The sequence below is a fragment of the Pocillopora damicornis genome, chromosome 7, assembly GCF_964200805.1.
Source record: "Pocillopora damicornis chromosome 7, jaPocDami1.2, whole genome shotgun sequence".
Taxonomy (NCBI): Eukaryota; Metazoa; Cnidaria; class Anthozoa; order Scleractinia; family Pocilloporidae; genus Pocillopora; species Pocillopora damicornis.
This window is the reverse complement of record NC_142676.1, coordinates 24980075-25005227: the sequence shown is the minus strand read 5'-3', so window position 1 is coordinate 25005227 and position 25153 is coordinate 24980075. Positions and strand designations below refer to the sequence as shown.

The window sequence follows — 25153 nt, the reverse complement described above, 5'->3', positions numbered from 1 at the left end:
TCAAGATGAGTATGTTTTTATTTGGGGACGGGGGAGTGCAGTAGGACATCCCATGGAACGGCTGTAAAGGATTTGGTAACAGTCATATGTTTAAGGTACAGCAACGACAATAGATTATATCTTAAAAACATCTGTTGTTTTTATTACATTTAAGCAGCAGATTGTAGGTCGTGTCACACGAATACACCATGTATCCTAAGTAATTCAAGAAGTAAGAAATTTATTTAATTCCTCAAGGCACTTCTGTGTCTTTGGGTGAGATAAAATTCCTCCAGTATCAGAAGGTTTTTTAACTGCATGAACTATTGCATCAATTCTGTTCGTCAGAGGAGAAGCAATTCCTTCTTCCAGTTTTTCTTTTAACAAGGCGATTACAGCAATTCCAACAAGTCCTCGATAAAAGTAATTAAAATTTGCAGGAACGTTCCAGTTATTTAACATGAGATTCTCAAGGAATAAGAGACAATTTTCCAACCGTTCTTTCAAGGAGATAGTCAGTGTTGATTTGTGTTGCTGAAGAGTCAATAGAGCACATCCGTTTTTCCGTTCCATTCCATATTTTACAGTTTCCCAGGCCACTTGCGTCACAACACAATCCTCAGAATAAATGTTGAGAGGTCCTTTTTCAAAGAGACGATCCATGTCTGAAATGAGAGTTGCCTGATCAGAGTCTTCACTGTCACAAACCAGGTCGCCACAAATCCAATCCAACATCCACAACACACAAGCCACAGGTTCTTCATCAAAGAACAAGGACCACACACAAAACATGGCATTCTCAAGTGAGAGAGGAGCAACTACGGCAAAACTTCCAAAGGGTAAGGTACAAACTGCAACACACAGAACAAAATTTATAAGAAGGTTTTCAGAAAAAAAATCTTAAGATGGGGGGGGGGGGGGCACAGATGGTGCAGAGATGAGAATGCTCGCCTCTAACCGTAGAGGCCTGGGTCCGATTCCCGATCCTGACGTCACAAATAAACTAACTTTGTTGTTGTTTCCTTGTCTTTCAACAAGGGTGTTTTCTACGGGGTGTTTCCCTTCCTTGTAACAAACAAAAAAATCAAAAAAGGAAAAAGCAGAGACACCGGACGAGAAAATCCACTTGGTACATGTCCACTGCTAAGTATGATTTGGTCATTCGACGTTCGCTTGAACAAAAAGTTTCAGTTTCTTCACTTACCCACAGTCGAGGTCTCAATTACTTGTAACAAAGTAGAAAACCCGTAAGACATTTTGTCTCTGACCAGGGGCTCATCGTCCTGAAGCAGAGTTATAAGAACAGTCCACAGATGAAAGCGTACGTCACCTTAAAGGAAAGAGGAAAAAATATTATTGACAGGATCAATGCGACATCAATCCTGATCCCCCCTCCTCCAAAAAGAATAAAAGTTTACATCTTGACTGGAAAAACGTTGGAAAAAGCTTTGTCTTTATGTCGCCAACTGAAGTCTTGATAGTCCGCAGTAGACATAGACAAGCAGTCCTGATGGTATGGAACTCCAAATAACGAAGGTGATTTGTCTTACTCACTCAAAGTTGTACCTAAATCCACCATCACACCAATAACTGTTGTATCGCCCAGGACCTGTGCTGTGCATAGCCGCAGCTCCATTCTTTCAGAAGGTAAACTCGTATGCAGAGTTATATTTGAGAATTGTGAAAGGGCTTCTGATGCTTCCATAGCAATGGTTGGGTCCTAAAATGTAAAGTAAAATACTTTTTAATCACCTCTACCCCTGAGTTCATCCTGTGAACGAGATGTTCAGTATTAATGGTATAAGTATTACTTTTTGTTCCGAACAAAAAGTTATACTTATACCATGAATACTGTTCATGGTATAAAGACGTTATTTGAACACGATATTTCGATGAGTATGAGACTTTGACTCGAATCAACAGCAAGTTTTGTAGAAGATTGGAGGCCATATTCAAAGACCAATCTGGTTCATTCTCGCCACAAAGTGATCTCGAGAGAGCACAGTGCTTTTTAGAGTGGTAACTCATGTAACTTAAAACTATCCTTTGTTCTCAGACACCAAAACTGAGACAGTCCTTTCCCGTGCCAACAGCAGAGTTCCCTTTAGAACTCTGATATTCACCTTACATATGACTGTGGTTACCTCACTTTTGGTCATTCCATGTACTACAGAAACCATCCTGGACAAAAACGTTAACAGCGAGCACTTGAGATCATCCCTAGGGAAATAAGGAAATTCCTTGTAAACATCACGCAGTAAAGTAGAAGAGGGAAAAAAGTTACATCGCGTCACGATTTCTCCAAAAGAGAAAGCTGTTATACGTTTGGTAATGAACGTGGGACGAATAAAAATCTGGTTCCTTCACAAGTAAATAAACCCCAGACCTAGGGATTTTCGCTCCGATGCTCGACCACTGGGCTACCAACAACTCCATGGCGAGAGAGGCCATAACAAAGTTCTTATGCGACAAGCGTTCTGCATTATGCTAGGATCTTATACCATTCACAGTTCATAAAAATTGAGCTACGATTACAAAATATTTAAAACTGAATATGTAACTCATGAAGACTAAATCCAGTATATATTAACCAATGTCTCCGTTGCCACCCGAGGAGAGCTTGATTGGTTGAAATTTGCATTGAAATATAAAACGTTTATCGGGCTGAGGCCAACAGAAATCATGCAGTTTTGTTAATTCCAAAAGTAATACGTCTTAGTTACCTTTGACTAGGTGAGGTAGCAAGGTCTGCAACGAATTTCCAGCACTAAAGAAAAACAAATAGCATCCTATTGGTATAACGTAAGATTATTTTACAATAGATCCATGAAAATGTGTTGCATAAGGCTATAACTATCTCACCTCAAAAAACCATGCGAAGAAATAGGTTAAATTGCTACTACCCGCAGAAATCCCATATAAATTCGAACTCACAATGTGAGAATTTGTGTTTTAGCCATGAAGATAGATTTTCAATTCCGAACCTGACTTTGAATAATTACATCTTTCAAATGGGGAACTGATCATCTTCTCTAGATAAAATTGTTTTCACTTAACATTCACCCACCTGAAAACAAGAGACTTTATCTCCTGAAGACAGTTTCCAAGGGAAAGACAAGGAGTCTGGAAGTTTGTACAAGGCTTGAAAGACCTGTTAATCAAAAAGTAACATCGGTAGATAAAAACGTAACAAGTAATTTGAAAAAACCAAACAATAGGAAAGACAACAAAACTTTCCAGTGTCCATTTCCTGTCTAGCACAAGCATGATACTGTAACAGCGAAAAGTCAAAAGGCTTTGTTGGAAGATGAAAAAGTTACGGTTTCATCACTGTATTGTAACCCCCGCCCGCTTTAATAAATGAATATTGTGCCCGGGAAACAGAATTTTCACCTACATTACAGATAGCTTTAGGTTCTAAAACCGTAGACTGGGCTGAGCAGAAGCACCAGCAACTAAATTAGCTGTGATACCCTCCTAAACCTCCCGAGAAACATTTGTTTATTCTGGACATCACACTATTTTGTGGTTTTCTTCCATGTCGAAGGATTCTTGTGTGTCGTATACAACAATTCAAGATCTTCGGAGATTTCCTGAGTCGTTACCTGTACTAAACAATCATCATGATGTTCTGACTTCACAGCCATTGTAAACAACTGGCTTTTTATATTTTCTTCAAGTTCCAAAAATATCCAGCGATGTTCTCTTTCATTAGGGGTATTCTCTTCTAATTCAGCTTTAGTCTCAAAGTCAGTGTTCTCTTTAGAGGGCAAGTGAGAGACGATGAATTGAAGTACAACCAGTCGCACTTCGTATTCTGAAGACTGTAGGAGATGTTGAATCACTTCAAAACAATTAGCCGTGGTTACCAAGTTTTCAGCAGAGCCCTGGTTATCACCCTGAGCCTGTGATGTTACTGGTATGCGAGATTTGCTGTTAGGAGCAGATGGTAACTCCTCGCACGCTTTGAGAAATATCTCGGCTGCCGACTTCTTTACAAAAACGTCTCCAATGACGGCTGAGGACGTTTGATTTTTCACAGTTTCCTCAATTGCTACGCATTCAAACCATTGCTTCAGGCTAAGCAAGCCATTCTTAGATACGTCTGAAACAAAAGCAGTAGAGAACGCCACCCGTAAATATTTGTAAGGTGTTAACAACGCATAAGTGGTGTGCTCCAAGATGCATTTATCTGTTACTTTTCGTGGATAAGTTTTGAATGGCCGAGATTAAGTCGATCAGTGTAGATATCTCGAGGAGTTGTGACACTGTCGAGTTGATCAAGGTTAACTTTAATACATTGACTGCACTGCCTGAAAACAGATGGGTACCTTGACTAATCATGGGCCAATATGCTGACGCAACTTAACATTTCAATCATTTTAAAAGAGGTTTTGAGTGAAAAAGTAATAGAAAAAATACCTGGGAGATCGATCCAAGACCAGTCCACTACAAAATGAAGAACAATGTCCAAGAAAACTGACCTTGACACTGCACAGGGGTTGGACCTGCCAGAAAAAAAGACAAAAAAGGACAAAACAGGAGAGAGTCTTACAGAGAGATTATGAGACATAACGAAACGTACTTCCACAATAGAAAAACCACGTATGCAAGCAATTACTTGCAAGTAGGTTTTCCGTGAAATCTTTATTAACTCTCTTTAGTAAATTAAAGGATTTCTCAGGCCCGAGTATGTAAAACATTAATAATTGTCCAAGAAATGATCAACAGTAAAGAATACGCAAAGTAAGGTTTCTTTTAGTTCTTGAGTAAGACACTTCCATGCACAGTGCCACTTTCAACCTATGAGTAAAAATGAGTGCTCGTAAACTTTAGAGGAAACCGAAAAAATGTTCTGGCGAGGGAAGGGGGGGGGGGAGAGAAGGGGAGCCCGGCGATGGACTGGCATTCCATCCGGGGAGGAGTATACATGCTCCTTGTCGCTTAGTACTACAAAAGCAACAACAATTATGAGCCACTTGACATAAGGATAAGGAATAAAGCACAAAACCTGATTATTCGTGAAAAAAAATAAGAAACCTAATCGATGAAGAACATCATACAAATAAAAGCCAGCCACGTACCGTGTGCCAAGCCATGCCGGATGCTTCAGCTGAGGAAGAACATTGGTCACAATCTTCGTCTTAATTGTGGCGGACAATGTTGCATCAAGGGCGTGGCCACTTAATAAATGAAAAATCTGTGCATTAAGCCAAAAAAACTGCATATTAGTCATGATTAAAGAACACGATATAAGTAACACTGGTCGAATATATACTTGTTTCAGAGCCATTAAAAAATAAAAAGGTGCTGTATCAACAAGTTTTTTTCGAAAAACAACGCTTACGGTAGGCAAGTTTATTGCTCATCACCTCTAAGCTTCGTCTTCGCGAACTAGACTCAGTCTTCCTGGTTCACGGTCAAATATATCGAATGCCAAACACTTAAAAGAAGAAATAGATATTGGTCTCAATGGGTCAAAAGCGAGTTTTTCTTTTAATACTTACATGGAGTAAAGTTCCATGAACATGATTCTGTCTTATTTCACCAGTTGAGCTGTGAAATAAAATGAACCTGATGAGACATGTGAAAAAAACTGTTGTTCGAGAGAATTCTTACATCTACACGAATTTAAAAAAATTAAAGCAATGGCATTAAGATAAGTGAACTTAAGATACAAGGGAGGAGAAAGCTGGAAGAGAGATGCTTTTACAATAAATAAGGTCGCAGCAGCGATAACTAAGGAAAAAATTAAAAATACAAAATACAAAAACATAGCATACTAAAAGAGGTTTCCGCACCCATTGGATGATCATATTTGACACAGTAAATTGATTAATTAAATGGATTCAGGAAAATTCGCAACCCAATGTTACTTGGTGATCATTTTTGCCTTTGCTGTTGAAACAAAATCACGAACAAGGTTGCTGCTATCTATTCTACTAACCTCACTGGAAGAGAAACGAAAAGCTCTTGAAGAGTTTGAATCAAGAGATCACCGGACACTAACGGAACAAGAGCACGTGCTGACATAATCCTGGTCTTCATAACCAAACTTTTTCTACAACTAAAAGTAATGATGCTGAGCTTCAGCTTAGATTCCCTGCGACTCTCAACTGAAATCACTCTATGTTGAGAGATTTTGTAGCATTTGAAAAACAAATAAGACTCTTACGATAAACGTATCTCCATGACAGGAAATAAATCATACCATCAACAAAAAAATAAATAATAATATTTAGATGAAAGGCTCAAATGACCCAAATAAGAAACTGAGAAACAAGACAGCATTTGGGACGTTATACTGTAAAGTGACCTTAATCGAGGTATTGAGAAATGAAGACATATTCATCTGCAGTTATGCATCTGAGAGTTTTAACAAATTGCTAAATGTAAAATATCTATTTGGAATCACCTGATGACAAAGGGTACAAACAGCGCCATATTGAGTGTAGAGTCAACACCATCCATAGGTGATGGATACAGACGAGCCAACATAACAAGTACTGGATGGATGCTAGCGTGGATGGTGTCCCTGTGAAGATGAGATAAGATGGTTAACGATATCCTTGCTTTAGTGATTTATTCCTCCCTAAAAAAACGGTTTAAGGAGTAAGTATCTGTTGCTTTCGGTTTACTGTACACCTCTGGTGATTCACACAGCAGAGTAACATCAGGTTCGAGTTATTAAGGAAAATCAAACCTTTCAATTCCTCGACAAGCAACTTCCAAATGACGGAGGAAGAATGAATGGAGCTCTGGAAATCTGGAGAAGAACTCTCTTCCTGTCATACTGAAACAAACAACATTCAACGAAAAATTTGCAAGAGTTGTGCACGTAAAAATGTTATGTTGTAGTTGAGAAGTGTTGAGGGAACACAACCAACCTGTTTTAACAGAGTAGTTTTCTTTAAGAAATGGTACAAATAGGTAAATAAAGGGGTTAAGTTTCTAAAGAAACTGTTGTGCTGCGTATAACAGGTTTAACAGGTAATTTAGTGTATAACAACTGAGTTGAAAACGTAAATTAGCCACCATAAAGAGTTTAAAGACTTTAAAGGTAGTCTAGTCTACAAATAGCCGAGTACTTTTGAAGACAGAGGATACCTCTTGTTCCTAAGGAGGTTCGGGCTCCTCTGAGAAATTTTGAGCTCCTAGATTCATACAGTAGCGTTCTCCCGCATTTTGAGGTCTTTTCCAATTTATGTTGCTTTTTTATTCCTATAAGTCAATCTTTTTTAACGCTACTTGGTTGCTATTACAACCCTTGACATAATCGAGAGGCGCTGTACACCACAAACTGTTCCAGGGCTAAAAAACAGATTTTGTATTAAAGAGGACTGAAAGAACTGACTTTAAAGCAAACAAGCGACAGAGGGAAGTAAGTCAAAAAGAGCGCCTCATTTCTGTTAGCTTGGACAAAAAAACTAGACGATTTCAATTTCTAACCAGTTTTTTCTTGAATGTTCATCTTTTCCTCGCTTCACTCCAAATATCCTGGTCACCAGTGCACTAAACAGCATAGTCGACGAGTTCCGTACCTATGTAAATCAATCATGAGGATCACGTACTGCAAATATCAAAATATTATCAAACAATAGCATCAAAAATGTAGTCTGATGACAACAGAGGTGAGTACTTACTGCCCAACTTTCAGAGAGGAATCCATCAATGGCCACAATTACCCCTTCAGACACAAAAGGAAACACGGCCTCGCCAAGTTTGGTGTCACGATATATGGCGCGGAGGATGTTGCAAGCGTGAACCTGGGAAGGAAACGGAGCCATGATAACAATTCATCAGAAGTTACTGTTAACTAACTAGAACTAAAGCTGAATTCTAATTTTTCAAAGCAAACCTGTGGAAGGGTTGAATCAGAAATCCTGGAAATGTCAGTGGGATTGGCAGCAACCTGCAATAATTCTAAGGAAAAAAGGGATTTTAAGTGCTTAAGAACTGCAAGACTAGATCTGTTTTAAATTCACAATAAAATCTTAGGCAAAGAGCTCGGAGCTCAAAGTTTTCTTTAAGCTTCACTCTCAGAAAACGAAAAGCAAGAAACGAGGAAAAGGATATGGGAAAATTTTTACATAAGGCCTCTTACCAGCCGTGACTTGTCTGAAGCACTTGTTTCCAGCAGCAGACGGTTCAGTTGTCACAATAGCCTGCAGTATAGAGTATCAGTCAGTAAAACGCTGTGCAACAAACCCTGGTACTTTTAGATCAGCCTGTACAGCTAACAGCTACCGACAAGAAATATGTGTCCTTGAGGCAGTGTTTAAGCTCTGGAACACGATGTTTAAAAATAGCCAGGTTTCATGACCACTCCTCCGGTCGAGTTATTGACGATCTGCTTACGTTAAGGCACGTCACGTGTCAGGTCAGCCTAAACATTTCTTTCTTTAGTATGATGTGCACCTTGGTCAACCTGAGGTTAACAATTTTGCCTCACACAGGCTACCAACTTTGTTCCCAGGGTAAAATCGCTTGGAAGACGACGTTAACAGGCTGCAAGACTTAAGAGTCCACTAAAAGGTGATTCCGTAATTATTTTAGAACATTTTAGAGAGACTATTAATGTAATAACTGAACTTACTTGAATAAAGAAAGGCACACCAGCACTTCGCCTTGTCCCACACAAAGCTTCTGAAGGTGAATCACTCGTAAGATCCTCTAATAACTTCTGGAGCCACTGCGCTGGTAACTCGCAAAGCTCTGTATCTGTACTCCTACGTGGAAAAAAAGAAGATGCAGTTTTCCTATTTGAATATTTTCGTCTCTAATATGCATCTATTATCGGTAAAGACATAATAGGAATTATTTTGAATTAATTGCTCCTACCTACAGCGCTTATCAATTGAGAATCGTAAAACCAGAACCAAAGTAATCACAACAACCAATCAGAGCGAGGGAAAATGTCACAAGAAGCCAATTGATGACAACTCACAGCAAAGACAAGAATTCTGTCCAAAGCCCGGGAAAACGCGAGTGGGCAAGTCGCATTCGGTTTTAATTTTTGCATCTGATTGGTTGAGATGGTGGTGCGAGTATTCTGGACCAATCACAGAGCACAGTAAAGCAAAATCAATCAAATCCCGGATTACTTTCAACAATCAATTGAAAATCGGTCCTACATAACAAGTTCGATTAGTTCATTAAATTTAATGTTTCTTTTTCTATGTGCAGTATTATACCTCCACAACACTGTACAAAGTTTCACAAATCCAGTGTAGGCCAACTCAAAAGCTCCCCTGTGCTTTGAAGTCAGGAGAACTTTAGTGAAAAAGTCTCCGATGTTACATATCTGAAAACATTTAAGGGTTGTACGGTGTTATTTCTGGTACAAATGACATGTGAGAGCGAATGACATATAGAGTGACAAATATTTCTGTTGTATATAACGAATTAGTATTCAATGTGGCTAAATTCTCCACTGGAGAACTGATGTTTAACGGCACAATACTGTGCGAGAGGGCGGATCCTGTACTACTTCGATTCACCCACTTGTAAAACGCTTATGCATGTCGAGTCAAGCGCCCAGGTAAGACGTTAAAAAACAGGTTAAAATACAGAAAAAAATAAGAAATACACCTACTTACAAACAAGCACTCGCCAACAAACAAACAGAAAATGGCGTAAGGCTGTGCATGCACTCCTTCACTTAACTTTATAAAATATTTATGTACAATCGATTGCCATTAAAGATGGATTATTTTAAGAAATCCTTGAGACAAGTAGTCGACTATTAGATTCAAATTCTTCTTCGATTGGATTCCAGATTTTAGTTCCGATGAAGCGAAACGAAAACTAAGCTACGATTACTGAATTTTTCATTTGGTTGAAGTACCTGTTTTGTAGGTATTAAACCATGCTTGCTGTTTTCAAGATACACTGGAGCATTTTCAACCAGCTCTCCCAACAACAGCGCTACCTCCTTCATGGTCCTCCAGCAGCAGACCAAAAGAATCTGGGCTGCAGGGGCCATTACATGACTTTCTTCCAAAACTGACTGTTGAGGGATCTGGTTTGTGTTGTCTGAAACAATTAAATAGACATTACAAGAGATTGCCAAAGAACTAAAATGACGATTTTTTATGGTGCAGTTCCTTTATCTAAATTCCCACATCTATCAATCCTGAACTGTTTCTGTCATTTTTCATTGGATACCTTGCCCCAGTTTTCACTGAATATCCTACAACATTTTAATTCAGTTACATGACAATTGACAAAGTTGACGGGCTACAGCACGGCGGGCTCTTCCGTTCTGCGGTCTTTGTTACCAGCGAAGGCTCACACGAAACGATGCAACTTCCGTCCCAAACAGTTTATTCCTCGACAGTCCTGGGCGTTTACAAGCGTTCCCATTCCCCACTCTCCCTCTTGCAACCCTCCACTGATCTTGTCAGCGTTGAGGGGTGCCTGGAATGGAAACTCATGACTATTTTGCGGGGGTTTGCAAGCCAAGCAGGCAGTGTTCTATCTATGGGGTTGAGGATACCCCAAGGATCCACCTTTCATTTGAGGGAGGCGGTAGTTTACCAGTCCGTAAGAAATAATATTCTTTGTACACAGTGTACAACAGTATCAATAATTGTATATTTACCTTCACTATCATAAATCATAAATCCTTCAGGCGATGAACTCGTAACAACGGGGGAAACAATGTCTGCTGTACAAATACACTTTTCTATTAAATGTGAGATGAGACTCTGCCAATGTTTATCGTCTGAAACAGAGCTAAAATGGAAAAAAAACCGTCAAATTGAAATACTTCGGTGTCACAGTGAATTCAATGTTTAGTGTGAGTAGGTAAGTGTCCATAAATCAATTGATGGCACTGTACACGATTATTCTTGTATCAATTTTTTAGGTATTTAGTGATAACTAGTCGGTTCGAACAGCCAACTTTAACTGCTGCGCCAAGTCATTTTTCTGACTAAACAAGACAAAAATTTATCATTTGTAGCCCCAACCTTACCTCAATGAGACGTAACCCAGGACTGCTCTGAGGCAATAAAGAACACCATGCATAGGAGCCTGGGCGCCAGTCAAATACAGGTTCTTTGAAGCAGCTGAACGATGTGACTCGAGCAAATTAGTAAGATACTTCACCACCCTCAGGGCTTGTGGACATGTTGCATTGGATTCCGATTCTACATACTCTTGTTCAGTCTCAGATTTAACAAATGTCAGCGGTAATTCACACTTCTCCACCAGAAGGGTAAGCAATGTTGCAGCACTTGAAGCATCCACTGCGCGAGGACTGGAAACTAACTGGTCAATCACGCTTTGCCAAGCAAGCAAAGACTTCTCTTCCTGAAGGAAACGAGTTAGAATTTTACCAAGTCAGGCTTTGTGAAGTATATGTTAATATTTTTTTTTATAATATAAGTTCCCTTTTCTTGTTAAACATGCGAGAGACTTGAAAGAGGGGAGGGGGAAGGTGAAGGAGGTATATGTTGTTGTTACCCATGCAGGGTAGAAGAAGCTGTTCACATAAAACTTTATCTCAACAATATCAACAGGGTAGATGGAAAAGAAATTCCAGATACATGAAAGCCACGATGAAGAGGCCACAACGGGAGATTAATACAACAACAGACTGCTAAAGAAACACACTTTGAAATACACCAATCACAGCCAAGCATGATGCTTCATCAAAGTGAAGCATAACCATGAACCAATCAACTTTATCAATTATAAAAGACTAGCAGCAGGCAAAGAAAACATTGGCCATCAACGTTTAGATAAATTTATGTATATCATTATTTATTAATATTATTTATGTCATAATAATTTTGTTGCAACATGACCCCACAAGCCTCTTGCTTTAAATATTTATTGCATTTAAATAAAGTTTTATTATTATTATTATAATTGTTATTAGAGGTGACCTAATCATGTCCTCCTCACAAACCATTTTTGGAATAAAGGGGGTAAATTTCTAAAGAAACTGTGGTGCTGAGTCAGTGGGAGAGTATATCAAGGTAATTTAGTATTATCAACTGTGGCGATAACATAAATTGGCCACTGTAAAGAGTTTGAAAGCTGACGTTTTGAGCCATAGCCCTTTATCAGAGTGATAATGAATAAAATATTCCACCAGTGCTGCTAATGTATACATACCTGAAATGGCAGCTGCTTGGAGGGAGATGCCACAAGTAAGTCATATGCCATTGTCTTGTTGGTTTGATAGGAATCACTCAGGCAATCCAGAAGAATATGGATATTATCTGGGGACATGACCTCACTCATATTAAAACTCTTCCCTATAGAATCTGCAAATCCAAAAGAAAATGTCAATTCACAAACAAATCACTTCCAGGGATAAAACATGGATTTAACATTTATTTATATCATTAGGTTGATAACCTCTACATGTATCATTTCAGCTTAATACTTCATGGCCTGCATATGGCCAGTTAAGGAATAACTTATCATTTTAATTGAAAGCAGCTGTCTAAATGTACCATCATCTTCTTTAAAACCAAATATGTCCTTGATGAGCATCAAATTGCTCAAAGCTGTTGTGCGACGGGTAAATGATGCACTTGGGAACAAGGAATCAAACTGATAGGCACAAAACCACTGCAGAAATGTCTGAAACAAGACAGTGATATTACAAAATTATTTTGAAATAGTGATGTATACATTATGTGTATGTTGAATCATAGCAACATAAAAAAAGTATTACCCAATAGAAAGTGAGTTGTTGTTCATGAAACTGCTTCTTCTCACTGATATCTTTCATCTTTTTAACAGCTTTGTTAGATATCCTGATGCACTCTTTCAGTCTCATTAGCAACTAGAAGAAAAGGTAGGCATACATGTGGCAAGTACTCAGCAAAACTATAGAGAATTTGAGACAAACAAAATCTGAGTTCCACATAAGGAGTCAAATCCTAGACCTAAGGATTTTTGCACTCTGATGCTCTAAGTTATGTAGTTATTGCATAGTACTTCTCGGCTGGATTTCTGCTGCCCTCTCAAGTCTGGTCATAATTCCCCCAAGAAAAGAGACTTTAAATGAGTAGTTGGGCTCATTTCCCAAAAAGCAGTTGGTTATTGAGCCTCATCAATTCTAGCCTCAAAACTTAATTTCTATGATCAATCAAGTACAAGAAATGGAAAATTAAATAATAGATTTTCAGAATATACAAAACAACCAACCCTTTTTAGATGTGTTCTAGCTTGTTGTCTGAAGGAAGGTGCCTGGTTGTTCATGTTGTGTGGTATAAAGAGCTGAAGCAGTTGTAAATCCAGCTCTGTAATCAACTCTGTTGCTCGTGGAGAATCACACAGCAGTCCAAGGGCATCAATACGAATCTAACAAATGAATTTGTAGAGCCATAAAATGGATGCTCAGAGGTGATGAAATTTCAAACCAAATTGAGGGTAAAAATGGAAGAGTAACCAACGTCGAAATTCACACTGGTTAGAAATCTATTTCTAAGTTTGAGCTTTTGCTTTTCAGTCTATGGCCTTTATAAACTAAAATGTTAATTAAGAATATGACAAAAAGATATTTGCTTTTGAATTGTGGTCTTAAAATGTTTTAGGCTGAAAACCAAAAAATTTTAAACAGAGACCCCTGTTAAACTAGATGCAAATTAGCTTTCTTCAAGGACTTTATACCAAGATAAATTACAATATTCTCATTAGAAAAACCACATATGAAATCCCAAACCCCAAAAAACTTTGCAACAAAGAAGTTCATACTCAATAAATACCAATTCTCAGAATAATTTGAACTCCTCTCCAGCTGTGGACAGTATTTTCCTCAGTTTCCTCCTATCCTCTGACAATTCAATTTCTTTATTACCCAAAAAAGCTTTAATTTATGATTTTCCTTGACAGTACGAGTGACCATGAATCAACTGTACACAGTCAGTTAAATTACATCTTTCATGATCACAACACACCTGATCATCCAAATGACACAATGCCTTCCTCATAAGCTGTTCTGGAACCACCCCACACCACAATGAGCCATGTCCAAAAGAAGCATTTTCTTGGTCTGTCTTATAAAAATCCATTAGTCCTGATGAACGAGCAATTTTTAAACAGGTAACCAAGGTCCCAAGGTTACTTTCTTTTACTCCTAAAAAATTCAAAATGTAATCATTTTATGTGAATTAGTCTTTAACTTGATTAACACCAGTATTTGTTTAACTGTACTTTTGGAGTTCACCTATTTTTTAAGATGTTCTCCCACTGAGGAAATTCAAACCCTGTATTTCTCAATTCTTCCAGCTTGTGTGTACCCTGAGAGAGTCCAGCTTTGCTCCTAAATGTTAAACATTTTCTGCTTTTTACAAAAGTTAATAACTAAGATTCTTACCTTTGTTTTCTTGAAGATACTCAACAAGAAACTGTAGGCTTTCAGGGCAGCCCCTCAATAACTTTGGGAGACAAAACTACAAAATAATTAGGCAGCGTCAGAGGCTGGTTGTTTTCCAAACAAACAAAAAAAAGAGAGGAAAACAATATTAATTAAGAAATGACTAACTGTGTAGAAGAAAAAATTTCAAATAAAGTAAAAGCATTGAAATTTATCAACTTTAACAAACCTGAGCCAAGTTTTCCCTCAGAAGTCTGCTACCAAATAAAATAAAATTGAGAAATGGAACAATCCATACCTTAAGACAAAAAATATAAAATTTCAGAGAGCAAGTCGGGAGACTTAGATAAAGCAAGTATAATCAAAATTTATGAAACAGAAAAGACCTCCATCCATCCTTCGATATCTTCCCCACTGTCCACGATTTCTTGCTTGTGAGAACTTGTCATCTGCTCTATAAAATCCATTACCTGAAATCAAATTCAAGATTCAAAATACATATTAAGGAAATAAGGTCATACTGTTCCCTTTAAAGCTAGGGGTGACAATTTTATCAACCATATATATCAATGATACGAGGAGCTTAACTTAACATGCAGGCTGAGAAATTTGACACTAATTTTGTTCACTCGCTATGTAAAGTTCAACAGAACTTCAAAATCAATGCCCAAAGGATAAATAGCAATTGAAAAAATTGGTTTCAATTGGTATATCCAATGTAATTAACACTAGCATTGGTAGAATAATTTACGATACCACTCACATGAGGGGCGAGGTTCCTGTCACTCATCAATGGAAACATATCCTGAGGGATATTTGAAAACCACTGCAACATTTTTTTAGCTCCCACAACAGATGTAATACAACACAGGGGGCCATATTTTCCTCTTACATGCCAGCTGACATTCAAAAGAGATGCTGCTAGGTCCTGTAGGAAGTCTTCTTTTGAGGGATCTTAATCAAAGTGAATAAAATACTAAAGTTACCATAACTCAGTTAATCTTGGCAAGGGGTAAGTCCCAAGAGAGCATGTGTACATATAAATGATACAGGAACTTCCTTATCAAAAGGAGGCAAAAATGTTTACTGAGGTTTCTGCTGAAGGCTTCGAAATAAATCTGGTTAAAACTATATTAGACCTCTTAATATGGAAAAGGAATATTTCATTCATCACTAACTCCTCAGTTTGGCATGTTTGGCTGCCATCAAAAAATGTGGAATATACATCTTCAGGGCTGTTATGGATGTTCTCATGTTATTTAATAACTAAAGACTACTTTGTAAACAACAAGTTTCCAGAATGAAAGGGTGAAAGTAACCTGAAAATTTACTATGAAATATCATACCAGACTGTCCAACAATCAAGTGTAGGTTGACAACATGTTCACATACTGCTTTGGTTTGGTATCTCACTCCCTGAAGAAGAATAGTGGTATTAAATAGAGGATATTAGGCAGCTTTACAGAGATAAAAAATTTCTCTTTGCTCACTCATGAAATATTTTTCAACACAAGAAGAGAATATTCATATTTCTGAGTGGCCACTTAATTTTCTTTTTATTACATAAACACCAATGAAATACTTAATTATTTCACTTTAATACTTTTGTATATGTAACCATGGCAACAAAGATATTTCCATGTGTGAAGATAACTTATTTTCACACAAAAGCTCACTTAGTATTTCATTAACATTTATATAATAATACCAAGTATTCTGACATTTCCTTAAAATTATTATCGCCACAGCTCAATTATAGACCCAAAACAGCTTGATTCACCTCAACTGGATGGTCCCAATGAGTCCAGACATAATTCAGAAGCTTGGTTGGAATTGGTGATGTGCCATATAACTTTTCTTTAAGCCAAGAACCTTCACAGTGAGTACTAGTGGCTATTTGTCTAAAAAGGAGGTAACAAATTATGAGTACAGTATGACATGAAAAAGCCAGGCTATACATAGGATTTTTTATAAACAACATGTTAAGTATACTGAATAGAAAAACTCAGATTCATAAATTTTAAACATTCAAATTTCACAACTACTTATCCTTCCACTTCCACAAGTCAGTAATTTGATAAATAAACGAAAGAGTCATGGTTGTTTCAAAATGAAGATCTTGGTTTCTCACCTGGCCTGATTTGCCCACAGAGTCAGAGTACGAAAGGCTATAATGGATGTATTGCATTCTTTAAGGCTGCATGGTGGTATAAAAGACAATGTATGAACAAGTATACCAACTCTGCTATATTACCAAGAGTCTTAAAGGTACAGAACAAATCTCCCAAACAGCTCCTTAAATATTTGAGTTTTCTGGGCAAAGATCTTTTTTTTAATTAATATTATTATTATAATAGTCAGTTTTTTCATTTTTTTTTTTTTAGATTTTGGATCATGTTGGCTGAAGCAGTTTGGAAAAATATTCAAGAGAAGGTGGGTACGAACATGATCCAATACTCAACAACTTCAGTTGTCAGTATTCATGAGGTTGTCATTTCTGTCACAATATTCTTGTCTGTGGAAAAAGTTGGAAAAGTTTAATGTAATACTTGGTTAACTTATATCGTGATAATAATAGAAGAGGGGATAAACAAAAAAGCCCTAACGTTGCAATTTAATTCCTTTGAATTCTACGATTGTGTGGCTGGTAACTGATATAATTGTATTTGGAGTCTTGCGAGTTCACACAATCACAGGAGAACATTGCATGACAAGTGCATGAATTATCAAATCATTAAAAATCAAATCTTTTATCTTGTTTCATGCAGGAAGTATTAAACAGATCATGTTACCTGTCACAAAGAGAACACAAGTCTGGAAACAAAGAGTCAAACATCAGAGTTCCATGCTTACTTTGACCATCTAATATGACCTGTAGGTATGGTATGATTGATTTGATAAAAAATTTACTTAATATAAACATGTATTAACAAGTGATTCATTAATATTAACAGAACATATTCCAGTTTCCACATCAAAAAACAACCATCTCCATACTCTCTCTTGAAGAGATGCAGCTCTTTTGCAAGTCCTTCATCCACCCCACCTCCCTCTGTGTGTGTCTTTTTTTACTCTATAGCTTGCCACACACAATTATACTCCTGGGTGGACAGAGACAATGTGAGGAGGGTACAGTCTCTTTTCACAATAAGAGCTGCCACATGACACAAACTAGGTTTGAAGAAGTTTTATCTTAATTCATTTATTCACAGCCGTGTGCAAGTGATTGCTGTGGATTCTAACTGTGGATAACCTAATATGTGATCATTCAGGTTAGAGTAGTCCTGGAAAGTACTGTGAGTTACTAACCTTATGACAGTGAGTGATCTTCTTAAAACTTTGGCAGATGTTAGTCTGTCGCAGCCTTAGGATGTTGATATCTCACTTAATTGTTATTTTATATCAAGCTCATTAAAATGGAATGTGTTTCCAACTACATGAATTACTCAGAGGATTCATCAGTAATCTTAATCAAACGTCATACATCTCAATTACCATAAACACTCATTTTACAAGTGAACGGAGATGAGGAATAACAATAAAGGTCATGGAATGAATATGCTATCACAATCAATTTTGTGCAAAGGTTAAGATGGGATTACCAGCAAGTTGTTATGACATCATAAACAAGACCTGTGAGTTCAAGAATGGCCAATTTATGTATTTTTGGCCTACTGCTTCAAAACCAGATCATGCAAATGCAGCTGTAAAGAAGTTTTCTTAACAGACACATTTGTAGGAAAAATTATATGAGGTATAGGCTTGTCATTTTTTACAAAGAACACACTGCAACAGCTGGGCAGACACAAAACCTTGAGATGCAGCATGATATAAGATTAAAATCATTGTTAGCAGGTCATATGTACAGTAATACTGGGTTCAAATTTAGTTTCACTTTTTTTACCTCTGAGGTCTCAACCAGCATGTGAAGGGGAATTATAGCCAAGACTCCTCGGCAAAGACACAGGTGTGAGAAACTGGTTATTCCTAAGCATGAAAATATAGCATTCATCAGAAAGGAAACTGTTCATTTGATACCTAAATTTGAATGAAACAAAACTTTATCCAATGTCAACTCACTGTTAATATAACATTATTTGCTAGTAAAAAACTATATTTATTGATATCTCATACAAGGTTGACAAAACACTTTATACTAAGGTTTCAAAGCAAGAGAATACTTACCTGGAGAATTTTGAAAGATGGAAACGATTTTGGGATCACTCAAGGGTGAAAAAGGTAGGCGTCCACTTAGGGCATGAGAAGGGAAAATCAACTTTCCAATCTGTTCATGGGGTCAATCACACAATGAACAAACAAATAAATTAGTATCAAACAAGTCAGTTACTATCTCTTTAAGGAATAATGACAAGACAAAAGATTATAATTAAAACTGACAAATAAGTATGGGATTTACTAAAAGTCCAATTTCCATGATGCTGAGTTGGAAAATGGTGAAAGCTGTGATGTTGGCTCAACATCAATAATCACTATCATCTGCCACTGTCATGCAATGTAAGACAAATAAAAGATACCTACTGTTGACACAACACTTTGAGCTGGGCACATCACTTTGATAACAGCAAGAATGGCCATTCCAGCTGTTAATTGACAGTCAAGGAAAAATAGATCTGAAATGTAAGTTAGAACACCATTTCTGACTTTACTGGTATCTTCATATCAGCCACAAAATCTTGACCTATCATATATTTGATTTAATGAAAGGAAAGATGGATTATTAAATACATGTACCATATGATTGTAAATAATGAATTTTATACCAACTTAATTGTGCCTTTAAGAATATTTTGAAAAATTTTACTAGTTTGTAAGAGAGGTAGGTGATCTATAAGCTTCACTTGGAACAATCATCTACCAGGCAATAAAACCCTACTATAGGTGAGAAATATAATGAAAAAAACTGATTTAACCAACATATCCTCCAATATCGCATTAGACCGTTGAGCAAATATCACTTAATTATCAATCAGCCCATCAGACATCACTTCACTTTTAGGTTCATACTGCAAATCAACAGCATGTTGGTGGTGCACATGTGGCAAGTTGCCGGTGTCATATACATATCAACTGACACCTTGGATAACTCACTGGCAGACACATTGGCTGGATCAGATTCACTATCATTTTCTACAAATGTGACTCCCATGGTCACACATAACTAGTTCTGACTTTTCATTTTACAACTGTTCCAGAACTAAGATAGGGGAGCTTTCATGTACATGCACCAATCTATAAATAATGCAGATCTAGTAAAAAATATGTTGTGTATAAAGAAATCCTATAAAACAAGTCATACCATCAAACAAAACACCACAAAGGTCTATCAGCATTTCTGTCATCAAATCAGTCCACAGCTTCACAGTTATTGGAGCATCTGAGTAGCTGCTACCACATAACTGGCCTGTGTCAAGACTTGCATTAAGGTCTTTATAACTATTATGACCAGCATCTTCTTTTTTAACACATGACAAGGCGAGCTGGTCAAACAAATTACATAAATTTGTCTCAGAACTGGATTTCTGAAGAAAAGAAATTATTGTCTTTATAACTGCTAAACAGTCCATCATAAGAGAGGTCTGCAAAGCCGGAGATCGCTCAGCTCTACAAAGGAGAGAGAAATGATATAAGGAATATGGTCAATTTTATTGTATAACACTTACATGCAATACTTGATGGGGAAGATGGGGGGCTTGGAAGGGAGATTAAATACCTTAGTCTTTTTCTTCCTTTTCTTCCTTTTCCAAAGGGAGAGCAAGAAAAAAGCTTACTTTTCCCCAATGCACACCACTCAAAAGACATAAAGAAAATGACTCTGTCTTGTAAAACATCCAAAATAAACATGTGTTCTTCAGGTTGAGGTTGTGGGTAATCAAGGGAGGATAACACTGATTGAGGCAGCTGTGCCAACATTTTTCATATGACCAAACCATAAAGTTGTCTTGGCTGAAGAAAGGTGTCTAATAGTCACCCACTGCCATAAATGTAACCTCACTCACTTGGCAACTTTCCATTGCTCTTTTAAACACAAGCCAAGAAATTTGAATACTGAAATAAGAGAACAACCAAAAACAACTGTTAATTTAATGATCCATTCAAAATATATCCTGTAGGGCTTCATCTTGAAAGTAAATTAATTTTACATCTATACTGTAATACTATGGTCCTGTTTATTCTCCACACATGCAGGTACAAAGTATGTTTTAATCTTTGCTTCAATCCATTACTGGGCTAGAAGTTAAAAAAAAGTCATTTCTTAATTTCTGGCTATTTACACACCAACAATGAGGAGATTGAACATCTAACATTGTTTCCAGTGCATCATTATAATAGCCTTCTACCACATCGCTAGCTTCTTTTTTTACGTTCAAAGGTTTCATGCACCACTGTTTAACATTTCATATTTACCCAAATGGCCATTGGTAAGAAGTACATCAGCTCCTGTAAAAACAAAACAAGACAAAATTGACAGTTGTTTATTATTGTCCCAATCACTCCTAGGAATGTCAACTTATACAATAATGCTTCTAATTTAAATGATAAATGTCTGCTAAAGAATCAATGACTAATTAATATAAAGGGTATAATTGCATTGTGATAATAATAACAATTTACCACCCCCAATGGGCTTTTTCAGGGCCAATACAAACAAATTGGAAACAAACAGCATGCCATAAAGCCCACTCAAGGAGCTGAACTTGGGACAACCAAAGAAAAATCCAGCTAATAGCAGGGTAGAAGGCTATTTTTACTCTATCTTCCAACTATATTTCTTAAAGAAACCATGACAGAAACTCACTAACCAAGAGAAAATGAATCCAACATATCAGCTATCATATCTACATAATGTCGAATATTTATATCTTCAGCCTAAAGAATAAATTGACCACAAAAATCAGTAAATACTAAATACAAAAAAAATAACCCAATGAATTCACAACTATTAACTAAAATTATTTACAGATAATCAGTTGGGGGACATTCCAGTTAGAAAATATAAGGTCACGAAATGCAGTGTTCTCCCTTATTTTAAGCATGACAGGTAAAATGAATTTTCAAATCAGTAAAACAATCCTTTCACAAGTTAAATTTTCAAGAATTTCAAGCAATTTTAAACAGTAATAAGAGGCACTACAGGCGGTAAATGTTATCAGTTACTGCCTGAAAAGGAGAACACTGGAAATGGAAGAATTTCACAAGTTTTTAAGGACTTACAAGTCAGGGAGTTCATGCACTAAGCCGGTGGTGACTATATTTTGTTCATACTAGACTAGAAGCAAGAGAATCTTAAAAACCAGAATGTGGGATGCAACATTTGCAAAGATGTATCTCAAGAGTAAATTAATTCCCCAGGCCTATGACCCTCTAACTCTCATGAGTGACCAAGACAGAATCTCTCTTTACAATATTAGTATCAAGCAGAAAAGTTATGAGAATATAGAAAAATATCAATTAGTGGATTAGTTGATCCAAAAACAAATTCTCTGAACTAGTATCTTAAGAATGGTATGACAAACAGTAAGAAGAACTACTAAATGAGATCTTAAAAGCTCAAATTAAGAATTTCTAACTTTATTCAAAATAGTAAATTATTCATAACCACATTTATTGCTGAACAAATGTTTACAACCTTCAAAACTTAGACTCATACCAGCATTAAGACATCTCTTGCATGACTTATCTTCTCTACAATCACTGAGCTTAGAACTTCAGAGGGAAAACCTTGTGGCAAACCATCAAAAACACTGCAACGTTGAAAATATATGGTGCTGTTATGTAAGTAATAAAATCCTGGAAGCAACAACTTCACCTTAAATCATAGCATTAATTTTTGATGAGTAATATCATGTAAATTTTGGAAATTATTAGAAGCACCTGACAACATGTATATTTAAATTTTATGTAAATGTTAAGCCACCCCTACAGAAAAGACGAGTTGCAGCATTCTATGTGTTAAATAAATATCAAAGCAACCTAAGTGACATATAAATATCTTTCATTATTATCATTAATGCTAAAAAAAAGTAAAAATGTAAGTAACTTCATGACTTGACAGTTTCAAATCAAGATACCTTGAAATAATTTTCTTTGAAGGATTTTTTGAGTCACATATTACATAAAATTCAGCCAGAGCAGCAAGACATGTGTGAGCCTCATCAGATGACAGCTTGATTTTGCATTCATCTGGAAAAACAGTACCAGCCTTGAAAAAGACAAAGAGAAGGAAACTTAGATATATCAAATGACACTTTTACATTATTTGTAACTTAAAGTACTTGGTAACATTAAAAAAGAAAAGAAGAATATAAAAACCTTTTTTAACAAAGCACAATGTATTGTGGTATCATCTTCTTCCAAGCACTTTAACAAAAGTTTTGGTACTTCAACCTCATCAGCAGATTCACAAATTCCTAAAAAATACATGCAAGAACCATATTAGTTATTTTCCCTGCAACAAACTTTGTCTGGAAACAAAATCAGGCACTAAATTCAGACACTGTGTTATTACGACTATATTTTACTGTAATACACGTGCACAAATGCATTTTTTAGTCAAGATCTTCGCTGCTCCATGGGTTTGTGAACGAATGTTTTGATTCGCTAATCCCCTTTCCCTTTGATTGGCTAATTCCAATTCCCTAATTTTCATCTACACTGAAGACAAAAAAATATAAAGAACGAGCTTGATTACATCAATTTATCCGGACCGTGTACATCTCAACCACACGGCTCTTTCACTCTTATTCTCAAAGTCCTGACACTTTACAAGCGTTCAGTTACAATTTCGATAGCGTTTCAGAGGAGATTTTCCGTGAGCACACTAGCAAGGCTTACTGATCAGATCTCTTTGGAGGGTAACAACTACTCACTCTTTAAATTCAGTTTCGTGCCTTCACTTAACAGTAATTTCTGCTTGTACACTCTCTTTGGCTTCTTCATGATCTACGATGGCAACTGCTATTTGTAAATGATCGACGCTTTCCCCAACGATGTGTCGTCCATCTTGAATTAGAATTAACGAGAGATCCTGGGGATGAGTGTGCCAGTAACTGCGCTAGACAGGTAAGACGATCTGACACGTCGTGTTTTGGTACTTAAAGATTTGTAAGGGGGAGAAAAAAACAGTTAAAAGGTTAAGATTAACTATGGACGCGACTAAAAAAGTTCAAGGTGAACAAGGATGTCTGCCACTAACCTCCCGACTGATTCTTTACGGCCTGTGTGGCTTTTTCGCCGAAGTGATGTTCACTGCAACATGGTACTTTATTGACTCAGCTAAATACCGGCACGGTTGGAAACTTCATGGTTGTACATCGGTTTGGAGCTTTCCCATTTATGCAGTTTCGTCTTATGTTGTTGAGAGAATGTATCTATCCCTAAAAGACAGGACTAACATGGTAGTGCGTGGTGTTATCTACGTTATATGGACGTATGCTTGGGAGTTTTCCACCGGTTTGATTTTACGGCAGTTCAATGCTTGTCCTTGGGATTACACTGAATATACACGTTTCCATATAATGGGGTTGATTACTTTTGACTATGCTCCTTTGTGGTACTTTGGTTCCCTGCTCCTGGAAACTGTTATTGTTCAAAGTGCGTTGCAACTTCAGTACACAACAAAAAGTAATCGAGAAAAATTAAACTAGCCTTGATAAGCTACAGGAAATGAGAAGCATTTCAGGAATTTATTTGCTTCCAGGGTCCATTTTCTGCTGTATTTAAGATTTGAAGCATGCAATTTGACTTGACAGAAATCACTGGTACCAGCAGCAAGTGTCTGACTACTAAATAGAGCGCAAGATAATCTATGCAATGAAAGAGAAGCCATATCTAGTCTTGAAAATACAAGTCAGCAATAGGTACTCGGTGATGAAATGACTGAATGAACGTTAAATGATAAGCTGAATTATACACGCATTTTGATTGACATCAGTGACATTTTGAGGTCATGATTTATCTGAAATGTAGAAGAATTGACAAACAGACAAATGGCAACATGGAATCTGTGTGTTGAATAGCTACAATACCAACTGAAAGGTAAATAATTCCTCTCGAAATTTTTTTCCAGGCCTGGGCAAGATGGGAGGGGGGGAGGGGAGGTGGGATAATTGGATTCTGTTTCATGGAATATTTTCCCTTTGAGATAAAATTTTGGTACAAAACACAATGAAATCTCTTCGAGGTGTCAACTCACATCTACAAACCAAAACAAAAAAAAGAATCATGAAAAATGGCAAGGGATAATTTGAACCATGAACCCCTGAACTTCCAAGATCTGATTGTTAATTCTCCCTTTTAGCTCTCACACATTTCCTTCTACACTAGTGATAAGACTTTGTAGTTAGATCAAGATGACAACTTCTACCTGAGAAGTTTGAGTATTCTCATGACCCTTTTGTTGGATAGTGTATGGATATTTCAGGGAGAAGCTACATGTTAATCACTCTGAGAGTCAAAGGGCTAAAAATGTACACTTGGCAATGAGTTAAAGAAATACCCCAGATGGTTGTGTATTTCTAGCTGGACCTATCTTGAAAGCATGTGTGCTTATTTTCTCATGAATTTTTATTGTCATGTTTTTAACGTAAGGTTAAGTATTACAACCAGAGCTCTTCTCATCATGAAGCAACAAGGAGTATTATTACCCACCCCTGGATGGGATGTCAGTCCAGAACATTTTAAATATCTATTTATTGACTCTGAAGTGTAGCTGCCATGTTACAAATAAGTAACTGGGACTACCTCTACATCTTTTGAAAATTGATTGTACAATTCCCAAAGAAGATTTTAGAAAAGAAAATGCCATCCATTCTG

The 25153-nt window shown here is 36.9% G+C and overlaps 2 protein-coding genes across 5 annotated transcripts; one reads left to right on the top strand and one right to left on the bottom strand.

Moving 5' to 3' along the window:
- Positions 1-114: 114 nt before the first annotated feature.
- LOC113667143 (tRNA (32-2'-O)-methyltransferase regulator THADA-like) lies at positions 115-23366 on the bottom strand. Of its 4 annotated transcripts, none has more exons than XM_089211808.1 (46): positions 23209-23366; positions 22652-22749; positions 22411-22541; positions 21990-22083; positions 21142-21208; positions 20747-20779; positions 20338-20386; positions 19638-19942; positions 18860-18951; positions 18506-18605; positions 18225-18307; positions 17113-17192; positions 16452-16517; positions 16101-16221; positions 15667-15736; positions 15084-15274; positions 14707-14790; positions 14550-14618; positions 14321-14396; positions 13902-14080; positions 13150-13305; positions 12674-12784; positions 12450-12579; positions 12106-12257; positions 10958-11295; positions 10583-10716; positions 9827-10014; positions 9174-9283; positions 8576-8708; positions 8084-8144; positions 7838-7902; positions 7623-7745; positions 7429-7520; positions 6683-6772; positions 6395-6514; positions 5927-6046; positions 5487-5535; positions 5064-5179; positions 4402-4487; positions 3585-4084; positions 3047-3130; positions 2703-2746; positions 2124-2199; positions 1534-1699; positions 1184-1309; positions 115-830 (listed from the first exon to the last, which is right to left on the bottom strand). In XM_089211808.1, the coding sequence occupies exons 1-46, from the start codon at positions 23276-23278 to the stop codon at positions 205-207; spliced, it is 6054 nt and encodes a 2017-aa protein (XP_089067934.1). In that variant the 5' UTR covers positions 23279-23366; the 3' UTR covers positions 115-204. The 4 variants fall into 4 exon arrangements, with proteins under 4 accessions (XP_089067934.1, XP_089067935.1, XP_089067937.1 ...); XM_089211809.1 differs by having other exon boundaries at positions 1546-1699; XM_089211811.1 differs by having other exon boundaries at positions 19638-19818; positions 23209-23355.
- A 13-nt stretch (positions 23367-23379) lies between these two features.
- Positions 23380-24175, top strand: LOC113667142 (transmembrane protein 229b-like). The gene has a single exon (XM_027182930.2). It carries the CDS (start codon positions 23485-23487, stop codon positions 23983-23985), a length of 501 nt encoding a protein of 166 aa, XP_027038731.2. The 5' UTR covers positions 23380-23484; the 3' UTR covers positions 23986-24175.
- Positions 24176-25153: the final 978 nt, after the last annotated feature.